General features: G+C 45.4%; 2 protein-coding genes across 2 annotated transcripts in view; one reads left to right on the top strand and one right to left on the bottom strand.

The window, feature by feature from the left end:
• SLC31A2 (solute carrier family 31 member 2) overlaps positions 1-12,140 on the bottom strand; it is a 543,264-nt gene that overhangs the window by 260,522 nt on the left and 270,602 nt on the right. The window lies entirely within an intron of this gene.
• The window catches only part of LOC307207815 (uncharacterized protein), a 150,760-nt gene continuing 141,071 nt past the window's right edge, over positions 2,452-12,140 (top strand). Inside the window, exon 1 of the mRNA XM_079961896.1 lies at positions 2,452-2,733. Coding sequence (XP_079818022.1) covers positions 2,610-2,733 — 124 coding nt within the window. The 5' untranslated portion in view covers positions 2,452-2,609. The remainder of the gene's footprint in view (positions 2,734-12,140) is intronic.

Genomic DNA, 12,140 nt, shown 5'->3' with positions numbered 1-12,140 from the left:
AACAACAATGGGTCCAGGGCAGAAGCCTATGACCATTCATAATACTGTATATGTTGATAACACACTCACCCTAGCTTTCCTGTGTTCATTGACACCCACAGTGAGAGGGGAAACCACCATCTCAAGGGAGACCTAAGCAAACAAGTTTTTAAGGTTTTTCTCCTGATGCTTGCTGGGAGATTTAAGGGAGACAGGAACCAAGAAAGCATACAAACATGGTGTTGTGCAATTGCAATCTGAAGTGGCAAGCAATGAGAGCCCTGCTGGATCAAGCCAAAAACCCATCGAGTCCAGCATCCTGTTCTCACAGTGGCCAACCACATTTCCTAATGGGAAGCTGGCAAAAATGACCTGAGTGCAACATCACCTCTTCCCACCTGTAATTCCAAGCTAAGCTGTACGCTTTCTTCAACAGTGAACCTAACCATTGCAGGTAGTAAATGAGGGGAATGTCAGCGGGCTTGGAAGAGTCACCGGGATTGCAGGGTTGTTTTTTTTTAAGGGAGGGGAACCCAAAATAGCATAATGAGAGGATGTAGCTGAAGAGAGGGTGTGAGGAGGGTCCTCAAGGCCAGACTGACAAGCCCCATGCCTGAGGTTTCCCACTCTCATTTTAGATTATCAAGGACTGTACTCTGGGTGACCCCGCCAAAGAAAGATTGGACAAGAGGAGGGGCCTTTTCAGTGGCGGCTCCTTGCCTATGGAATGCTTTCCCCAGGACAGGTCTGTCTGGCACCAACCCTGAATGTATGCAGGTGCAAGGCAAAGTGTGTGTGTGTGTGTGTGTGTGTGTGTCCACCCACCCACCAGACTTTTGAATGATGAATTGCTGCTGCTTCTTGGAATGGGGAGAGTCTACTTTTCACATTTTTACAGCAAGCACCTCAAAGGTGATGGAATGGATTTTGCGTGAGTGTGTGTGTGTGTGTGTGTGAGTGAGTGAGAGAGAATGGAAGTGTGTTTTGCTGATATTTTACCAGAATAAAATTGTTCTGTTGTGTTTTCAGGCGCTGCAATTTTATACGTTTGCATTTCTGTTGTTGTTGTTGCTGCTGCTGTTGTTTTTAAATTCACCTAAAGTCATTGCTATGAGGCAATTAATATGCATAATAAATAACAATAAAACAATAAAGTCGTTGTTGAAGTTGAAGTTGCACACACACTATTGTAGAAGAGCATAGTTAAGAAGTGGAACTCACCCCCAATAGGACACCTTAAAAGAAAGAAAGAAGGTTAAGAGACATTAACAGGGGATAAGGCTATTGGTGGCTACTTACCATGATGGCCATGCCCTGCCTCCACTGTCAGAGGCAATAATGCTTCTGAATACCAGTTGCTAGAAACCACAGGAGGGGAAAGTGCTCTTATGCTCAAGTCAACCACTTAGAGAACAGGATACTGGGCTTGTCTAGGTGGCCTGATCCAGCAAGCTCTTCTTAAATTCCTCACACCTGTTTTGCACGCAGAAGGTCCCAGGTTCAATCCCTGGCATTTCCAGGTAGGGTTTGGCATGTTCCTAATCTGAAACCCTAGAGAGCTGCTGCCAGTCAGTGCAGACAATACTAAGTTTGATGGACTGAATAGGAGACAGTTTCCTATGTTCCTGGCACTAAGCAGGTGTTTATTTTTTATTTTTAAAAATTGACAGAACACGTGTATTACTGAATAGTGAAAACCTCTGTGCAGTTTACATAAAGTTGATGGATTTCAGTGGGTCATCTCTGAGTAAATCTGACATTGCGTACAAATATACATTAAAATTATGAATATTCATGTGTTGGATTATCCAGTAGCCAACTAAGTGCATGCATAGCTCACCAGCAAAGAAGGGGCACCCCTCACAAGGGCATAGCCCCCCTCCCCAAATCAAGCAAATCCATAAAAACACTTAACTGAGGTTCTGCGCCCCGCCCCCCGCAACATGAACCCTCCTCCCGAACATAAATCCTGGCTACGTCCATAACTCCTCACCCAATGCTAAAATTGTTTTTGAAATAATTCTGCAACCAGAAAATATGGAAGCATAAGCTCTTTTAATTTCAGCATACATTTAGGTTTCGCATACATTTCCAAAAAAATAAAATTTTCTTCCAAGGTTTATTACTATTTTTATTTCGGGAGGGGGGGCACCCTAATCTTTTCACTGTTTTGGGCTTCTAAAGTTTTTAAATCCATTCTTTTATACAAGACACACATCTTGTATTTTTTATTATTATTTAAAAGTGGGAAAATTCACCTTACTGTTTGAAACAGACATACCTCTTATCTACCTGTCTGCCTCTCTGTCTATTCAAAACGCCCTTGCAGTGTTCATTCCTATCCTATTCCAATGTAACAGAAGTTACTCTCAAGAAAGTTACTTCCACCTTAAAAGCCACGCTCTCCCCTCCGCCCCCAGCCCCACAGCGCGTATTTTAGCGGCTGTGGCTGCGCGGGGCGGCTCCATGCCCCGGGAGGGGAGCGGGGAAGTTTCGCTCAAGCCTTTCTGAGCCGGGTCCACGGGCTCGTCGGACACTCAGCCTCTCGCAAGCGTTTTCTGCCGCCCGGTGGGAAACGGTGCCCCTCGGGCTTTCCGGCAGCGCCCTTTGTTCGAGACAAGCCGTCGGTGATGTTGCTCCTTCCGCTGCTTCTGTTCTGGCCCCGGAGATTGGGATCTGCGACTGCCGGGCAAAGCCATCTAGAGCGGAATGGAGGAGACTCCGCAGCCGGCGGCGGCTCGGGGCTGCCTGCAGGTGAGGGAGGCGCCCCTGGTCAGCGGAAGACGAGCAGGTGGCTCTTTGGGGAGGGGGAATTGACGCGGAGGCATTTGTGGGCGGTAGGGGTGGTCCTGACACTGCGATCTTCACAGTGTCTACTTAGAAGTAAGTCCAATTGAATTCACTGAGGCTGACTCGCAGGAAAGTGAGGTTAAGGATTGTAGTGTTAAAGGTAAAGGTAAAGGGACCCCTGACCATTAGGTCCAGTCGTGAACCAGAGCAGCGCACGGAAACGCCGTTTACCTTCCTGCCGGAGTGGTACCTATTTATCTACTTGCACTGTGATGTGCTTTGGAACTGCTAGGTTGGCAGGAGCAGGGACCCAGCAATGGGAGCTCACCCCATCGCGAGGATTCGAACCGCTGACCTTCTGATCGGCAAGCCCTAGGTTCTGTGGTTTAACCCACAGTGCCACCCGCATCCCTCATTGTAGTGTTACTTGAGACTAAATTGCCCTGGGTTATATTTAATTCCCTGGAGTTCCCTGGATAGGAAGTGACCTGTCAGTGTTAATCGTGCCCATTAATTTCAGTGGGTCTGTTCTGAGTAGTACAGACCCATGTGTCTGATGACTGCCTACACCCAGGTAAAAGGTAAAGGGACCCCTGACCATTAGGTCCAGTCGTGGCCGACTCTGGGGTTGCGGTGCTCATCTCGCTTTACTGTCCAAGGGAGCCGGCATACAGCTTCCGGGTCATGTGGCCAGCATGACTAAGCCACTTCTGGCAAACCAGAGCAGCGCACGGAAAAACCATTTGCCTTCCCACTGGAGCGATACCTATTTATCTACTTGCACTTTGATGTGCTTTGGAACTGCTAGGTTGGCAGGAGCTGGGACCGATCAATGGGAGCTCACCCCGTCATGGGCATTCGAACCGCCAACCTTCTGATTGGCAAGCCTTAGGCTCTGTGGTTTAACCCACAGCGCCACCCACATCCCTTACACCCAGGTAGGCACCCTCAAAATCATTGTCCCTACGGTGCACCCTACTGTACATCTCTTCAGAAGCGAGCTCCATTGACCTCAGCGGGACTTACTCCTAGGAAAGCATGTACTATAGGGCTGCTACATGCTGACAGGGTGTCACTCCTGTCAAGAACTGTGCTGCAGGATTCATCATCCCACCAAGTTCTACTCAGAGTAGACCCACTTAAAGTAATAAACCTAACTCATGCCTGTTAATTTCAGTGGGTCTACCTTGAGTAGGACTAGCGCTGTTTGCAACTCTTTGTTAAGAGCAGTAGCACAGCCTTGCTGAACTGGGATCAGGCTGAGAAACCTCTCACTGCATGCAGGGTCAGATTAAGACCTTTAGAGGCCCTAAGCCCTTAAAAGATTTTGGTGCACCCATATATATCTAATTCAGAATATAAACAATAATAAACTGTAAAACAAAATGCTATTTTTTTAATTGAAACAAAACCTACAGTAAGGTGGAAAATAATACTTGTTTTTGTATACTTCCACTTTATTTATGTTTGGGGAAAAATTCTCCTACTTTTTCTAATTGCAAAGTCTTTGATCGGATTGTTAAATCTGATTTTAAGAGTCTCATGCTCAGCTAGCATTCATTTTCTCTGTTGAAGTATATTAAAAATCCCATCAGAATAACCATGCTATCCCAGAGGACACCGAGCTATCCCAGAGGATTGTTGCATGGTTGTCCTGTTGAGATTTTTAATGTACTTCAACAGAGAAAATGAATGCTTAGCTGAGCAATATGTGACCATTAATGTTTAAAATCTGACAATGGAAAATAAGCATGTGCTTATTTTGTTTAATGGTTAATCCAGCCCTAGCTGCATCAGAAGCAGCGAAGTCTCCCCGGTAGCAGCCACAGTCCACACAGGTGGGTTAAATATTCCCCATCAAAGCATCCTTGCTGATCTGTTTAGATTCCAGGGGTCCAATTGCCCTGATTATCTTAACCCAGGGATGGGGAACCTCAGTCTCAGGGGCCACATGCAGCCCTACAGACCTCTCTGGTCCTTGGGACTCTCCCCAAATCAAATTTCTGTCTCTGCTTCACACCCTCCTTGAGTGTTTGTGTCTGTCTGGGTTGCACCTTTGAACTCCAAATTTTTCTTCTTACTTGCCTGGATGGAGGCTAAAGAGGTGTGTGTGTAGAAACTGAAGGAGGATGAAATTTGCACCATTGTTCCACTTCCTTCTGCCCCTGCCCACTACTGGCATGTGGCCCCCAGAGGATTGCGCAGAAGGAAATGTGGCCCTTGGGCTAAAAATGACTCTCTGCCTCTGCTTTGCTTGCAATTTAACCAACCCTGCGTCTCTGGACCATCCTTCCTAAATTGCTGGCAGTGGATCCCAACCCTCATGGGTCCTGGTTGTGCCACACATTGCAACACCTGCCTTTATATGCAATTGGTTGGATGTCTGCAGCCTGGCACTGAGGATCAACTCTGAATCCAGAACAACAAAAAGAGATTACCATAAACAAGTCTTTCTTTTGTGAATGGGAAACCTGCAGGATAATTCTTTGTTTTCCTTCTTTCTTTTTTAAAAGAGCATCTGTCAAGCTAGGGTTCTTAATGAATGACAGACATCAGACAGCTAACCTTCTGTTGCAAATTGCTGGCTACGCTATGTTATGGTGTTTTGCAGGGGGAGGGGGGAGATGGGTCTGTGTTTCTTTTATTTCTTTTTTTGTGGGGTGGGCTTGACTTGCTACCCAAAATGTCTTTGTTCAAGGAAAGATCCACATAACTTTTCCAATCTCATGGGTCTGTAAGGCCTTAGCTCTATGGTCTAAAGTGCTCCTGGACATTATTCAGTACCATAGGCTATGCAGCTGCTGTCCTGGTCTAAAGTGGAGGTGGCAACTTGTGCTTTTGATACAGGACTATTCTGCATAGCAGTGTGCAAGATCTCCACCTTTTAGAACAGGGCAGAGGAAACCTTCCTTGGGATTGTCCCAAGGCCATGCCCCTCACTGACCCCCACCCCACCCATCCTTTGCAACCTCAGTGTTTTTGCCTGGCTAGAATGTGTCCATAGAACTCTGATGGTACCTCTTTGCTGCCTGGATGGAGGACAAAGGGGAGTGTGTAGAAAGTAGAATGCTGTACAAAGTTAAAATTGGCCATGTTGCTCTCCCCACGTTTGCATGTTCCCCGACCCCTGGAATGTTGCCCAGAAGGTACATGGCTTTTGGGCTACATCAGGTTCCCCATCACACACATACAGTTCAAAAGCATGTGCAGAGTTGCAGCCAGGGATTGAGCTACTCAGTAACACAGCACTGCCTACCATCTGGCAGCAGGTTTCAAGGGTTTCAGACAAGGAACCTTGCTTTCCCTGTCCATAGGCAGCTGTGAAGAGTATTGTCATTCCAGCATATGTTAGTGATTGGGTACTGGCTTTGGCAGGCTAATAAGATTTAACATGGGTTTTATGTTCAATGTCTGTGGTCATACAAATAAGAGGTCACCACAGCTGGAAGGAGAGACAAGCCTCCCCCCGCCCGGATGGGGGCTGTTAACGTCATTTTAAAACTCCAGATCTTGAAGACATTACTCACTGTGAGATCATATACTGCCACTTGGGAGGATAAACATTCACCCCCAGAAGCCAAGCTAGCTCAGGTTGGGTGTTAAATGTCTCAGCTGAATCTACATAGAAAGCTTCCTTATATTGAGTCAAACAACTGGACCATCCAACTCAGCACTGTCTATGCTGACTGGCAGCAGCTCTCCAAGGTTTCAGGAGGCAGCGAGTATTCCCAGCTCTATCTGGAGAAGATGGGGGTTGAACCTGCGACAAAGCAGATGTTCTGCTACTGCAATACCACCTTTTCACTATAATGGGTACATAGGAAGCTGCCTTATACTGAGTTGCACCATTGGTCTATCTATTTCAATATTGCCAACACTGACTGGCGGCACCTCCCCAGGGGTGTAGGCAGGATTCTCTCACAGTCCTACCTGGAGATGTCAAAGATTAAACTTGGAATTGCCTGTATGCTCTACCCACTGAGCTACACCCACTCCACATTCTGGTTCAGTGGAGTAACTCTGCTTTATATTCATAAAAGGTTAGTTGGGCGATTCTTTTTAGCCATTTCAGGGCTAGCTGCTCTATACTCTCAAGGCATCTGTACTCTCATGACATCCTCTGACTGGGGCTACTTAAGACATTCCTGCAGCATATTTACTCTGTGCATTAAATATATGTGCTCACTTGTTGCACAGATCTTGTGTGACTGAAAGGACTAATGTGTTGCAGATAAAGCAAAAGGGCCACAGGTTTAAGCATATTGAAGTTTAATTTAGAGATGAAAACATACTGCTTACAATAAAAAAATGTCTGCACTGACTGGCAGAGGCTCTCCAGGATTTCTGACAGTGTTCACTACCATTTCAACCTGGGGATTGAGCCTTTAACCTTCTGCATGCAGAGCAAATTCTCCAGCTATGGCCCAGAGCATGGCTGGCCCAAGACATTTTGGCACCTGAGGAACAAAACAACACTCCCCTCCCACCAGGGGAGAAGCAGAGAGTGAAGATCTATATTGGGAACAAGGGGAATAAAGATCTGCATTGGAATCTGTTGTCCCTATGGATCCTGCCGTTTGAGGCAGTTTCCTCACCTTGCCTCATGGATGGGCAGCCCAGGCCAAGAAGGATGTATGTTTTGTTAGATCCACTGAGAATTGTTGTAAAGGATAAGGTAGAACCTTTCTCATATTGTTTACAAGAAAAGTGATATGGGGTGAGATATTAGCCTATGATGGCTGTGGCATCATATGTATGTCATAATGAGATAATACATATACAGTATATGTAAAATTTAGGAAGTGCTGTGCGATCCAGCACCTGAAGCTTATAGAATCATAGAATCATAGAGTTGGAAGAGACCACAAGGGCCATCGAGTCCAAACCCCTGCCAAGCAGGAAACACCATCAGAGCACTCCTGACATATGGTTGTCAAGCCTCTGCTTAAAGACCTCCAAAGAAGGAGACTCCACCACACTCCTTGGCAGCAAATTCCACTGTCGAACAGCTCTTACTGTCAGGAAGTTCTTCCTAATGTTTAGGTGGAATCTTTTTTCTTGTAGTTTGGAACCATTGCTCCATGTCCGCTTCTCTGGAACAGCAGAAAACAACCTTTCTCCCTCCTCTATGTGACATCCTTTTATATATTTGAACATGGCTATCATATCACCCCTTAACCTCCTCTTCTCCAGGCTAAACATGCCCAGCTCCCTTAGCCATTCTTCATAAGGCATCGTTTCCAGGCCTTTGACCATTTTGGTTGCCCTCCTCTGGACACGTTCCAGTTTGTCAGTGTCCTTCTTGAACTGTGGTGCCCAGAACTGGACACAGTACTCCAGGTGAGGTCTGACCAGAGCAGAATACAGTGGCACTATTATTTCCCTTGATCTAGATGCAATACTCCTATTGATGCAGCCCAGAATTGCATTGGCTTTTTTAGCTGCCGCATCACACTGTTGGCTCATGTCAAGTTTGTGGTCAACCAAGACTCCTAGATCCTTTTCACATGTACTGCTCTCAAGCCAGGTGTCACCCATCTTGTATTTGTGCCTCTCATTTTTTTTGCCCAAGTGCAATACTTTACATTTCTCCCTATTAAAATTCATCTTGTTTGTTTTGGCCCAGTTCTCTAATCTGTCAAGGTCGTTTTGAAGTGTGATCCTGTCCTCTGGGGTGTTAGCCACCCCTCCCAGTTTGGTGTCATCTGCAAATTTGATCAGGATGCCCTTGAGTCCATCATCCAAGTCGTTGATAAAGATGTTGAATAAGACCGGGCCCAAGACAGAACCCTGTGGCACCCCACTAGTCACTCTTCTCCAGGATGAAGAGGAACCATTGATGAGCACCCTTTGGGTTTGGTCAGTCAGCCAGTTACAAATCCACTGAGTGGTAGCATAGTCAAGACCGCATTTTACCAGCTTCTTTACAAGAATATCATGGGGCACCTTGTCAAATGCCTTGCTGAAATCAAGGTAGGCTACATCCACTGCGTTCCCTTCATCTACCAGGCTTGTAATTCTGTCAAAAAACGAGATCAGGTTAGTCTCACACGACTTATTTTTCAGAAATCCATGCTGACTATTGGTGATCACAGTATTCCTTTCTAGGTGCTCACAAACTGTTTGCTTCTAGGGACCTGTTTTGCATTCTGCCGATAATTTTAATTACACACCTGTCACCATCTATACAGTCCCAGGGATGGACAAAACTGTCAATTTTGATTGTTTTCTAATGCTACCACCCTGTCATCACATATAGTACTAGCAGACTATTATTTTATTTATTGCTTTTTGCAGAACTCACAAAGCTTGATAGGAGAAGGCTTGACTTTCCTGCAGTTGAGGTCAGGTGCTGGGCTCTTCTGCTGGTTTTGGCTGGCTCAGTGGAGGCTATTCCTAATACTGTCAGTCAGACAGTTTGGATGGATTGGGCATAGTGCTGGGTGGTGTTGGGTCATGGTGTTTCCCTTCTTCTCTCAACCAGCTTGCATCAACTTTGGTTGATGGTCTAATGCTGGTGGATTTCCCACTTGCTGGTACAGCTGAATGACTGTAATCCTGAGCCAAATGATGTCATGTTGTTCCATTTTATGCTAAGGCATAGAAACTGATTTCTATATATAGGTGTGCCCTGTAGTCTCTCTTGGGACAAAGCTCATGGTACTGATGTCATCTGCACTAGGCCGCATGTGACAGATATGGATGGTGGGGAAATTAGACTTTGTGTTTGAATGAGAAGCTATCTAATTTCCCTTCACATGGACTGAAACCACATGGACTGAAACCAATGGCTTCAAGTTACAGGAAAGGAGATTCCAACTAAACACATGGAAAAACTTTCTGACAGTAAGAGCTGTTCAGCAGTGGAACGGACTCCCTTGGAAGGTGGTGGTCTCTCCTCAGGGCCGTCTTACCCATAGGTGCTAGGGGTGCAGGACACTCGGGCACCAGGCTCTTAGGGGTGCCAGGCCGAGAGTCCAGGGCCTGAGTTGAGTCCAGGGAAGAGCCTGTCCATCGGTTGGAGCACCGCAGTGGGCTCTTCTGCTGTGGGCAGCTCTGCACCGTGAATTCAGGGGCGACCAAGCCAGCGAGATGCCGAGGTGGCCAGCTGTCTCCGCCCTTCTGCGCACCTGGGACTGGGCAACCGGGGGGGGGGGCCCACCGGGCAGACCTTTGCACCCAGCACTGCATATGCTTAAGACAGCCCTGTCTCTCCTGCACTGGAGTTTGGATGCTTTAGCTGAGATTCCTGCATTACAGGTGGTTGGGCTAGATTAAGGTTACCAGATGTTCCCGATTCCCAGGGACAGTCCACAGATTTACAAATCAGTCTCCTGACAAAATCCATCTATTTAGCAGGAAGTTGAAAAGTGTCCCCAGATTCATTGAAAAAGGTCTGGTAACCTTAGACTAGATTACCCATGGGGGTCCCTTCCAACTCTACAATTCTATGAGTCTATGAAAATTTAGCAATGCTGATCTACCAAACAAAATGTACCAAAAATGCATCTCTTAGTGGGGAAATGCACTTAAAACTGCGTATATTAGTGGGGAAATGCACTTAAAACTGCGTATATTAGTGTGAAAGGTGCACAAATGCATTTTATTAGGAGACATTGTTTGCAGTAGAATTGGTCAAAACTGTGTGTATCAGAAGAAATTCCAACTAAAGTGCTGATGAATTTTAATAAAATTGCAAATTACTTCAGAGGTGCGGGGAACCGAATTTCAGACTGAACGGATGGGAAACTTGACAGAATCACCCATGCCTCTAGTGACAGAGGCTGACTCATTGAATCCTTAACTTATTATTTTATTACTATTTAAATTTACATACCTCCCTTCAGCCAAAGACCGCAACATAAAACACACAAGGAAAACATAAAATATATAGCATAAAAAAAAAACCACACACACCCCTGACACATTTTAAAAGCCACAGATTGTTTAATCAGCCAAAGCTTGTTGCACAAAAGGGGGAAAATCATTCATTTAATGAAAAACTAGAAGTTAGTAAAAAAATAGGAAATACACAGAGAATTTACACGAGAACAGCAACAATAGTGATTTGCACAGTGCGAGGGGAGGTGGAATATGAAGAAGCAGTAGTCAGAACCCAGGCCACTTTGCATGGCTTGTCAGTCAAACTCAAAACAGTATCTGTTTCAAACATGCAATTAATCTACAAACAAGTTTAGAATTTAGAATTATTTCACAACTTCATTGAATCAGTTCTTAATACAAAGAGATGCCCGTCCACCCAGCCACCCATTTTCCATGGGTTACTGAAACAAGTTATACATAGAGCAGCCAATTACAGTCATGCCTTAGGATAAATGTGCTTCAAGTTAAGTATTTTCGGGTTGCACTCCACAGCAACCTGGAAGTAACGGAGTGCATTACTTCCGGGTTTTACCGTGCACGCATGCGCAGACGGTCAAAATGACGTCGCACGCATGCGCAGAAGTGGCAAAACACGACGCGCAGATGCACGGACGCAGTTGTGTTCACTTCAAGATGCGAACGGGGCTCCGGAACAGATCCTGTTCCCATCCCGAGGTACCACTGTAGTTTCCGGGCCTTAAACAGCTCAGGTCAGGACTGTAATACCTCAAGGGCTGCCCCCTCCCCATAAGGTGGAAGAGAGGAACCCTTGATTTGATCCAGCACGTGGCCTAGGATGATGGGAGCTGGAGTCCAGCAGCATCTGGAGGATAGCAGGTTCCACACTGCTGTTTAACCCTGTAAATCAGGAATGGGGGACTTTGGGCCAGCCAGATGTTGTTGGACTCCACCTCCCACCAGCTGGCCCTCCTCTGCTGTGGTGCCTTCAGCAAGAGTTTGGGAAACACCCAGCAATTGGAAGCTGTAAGATTTATTTCTGCCTCTCTCCCCAGGACGATGTTAAGAGTTGCCTTTTCTCTCTTTGAAAGATTTTGATGATGGATGTAGGGTGGGTCAAAATACCCCTGGCATCTGCTTCATTTCCATTACCCATGGCTGAGGTCAATCCAAGATTTGCCTTTCATGTCTGGTCTTTCATATATATATATATATATATATATATATATATATATATAATTTTAAATTATAACCAAAAAAAAAATCATACAGTAAAAAGTTTTGTTACATGCTGAACCTTGCCTCCCCTCCCCTTCTTTCTTTGGTTCCTTAAATTTACTCTATTTCCCCCAGAATTTCCTTTTTAAAAATAAAAAAAATATTTTTTATTGATTTTCATTTACCACGTACATAACATAAACATAGACCTCAACATAAACGTGAAAAAAGAAACGAAAAAATACACTTACACATAAAGCACGAAAAAAGAATTAATAAAGGGCAAAAAAGAAAAAAAAAAAGGAAAAACA

This window comes from Podarcis cretensis, assembly GCF_951804945.1.
Source record: "Podarcis cretensis genome assembly, chromosome: Z".
Lineage (NCBI taxonomy): Eukaryota > Metazoa > Chordata > Lepidosauria > Squamata > Lacertidae > Podarcis > Podarcis cretensis.
This window is presented reverse-complemented; position numbering and strand designations above follow the sequence as displayed.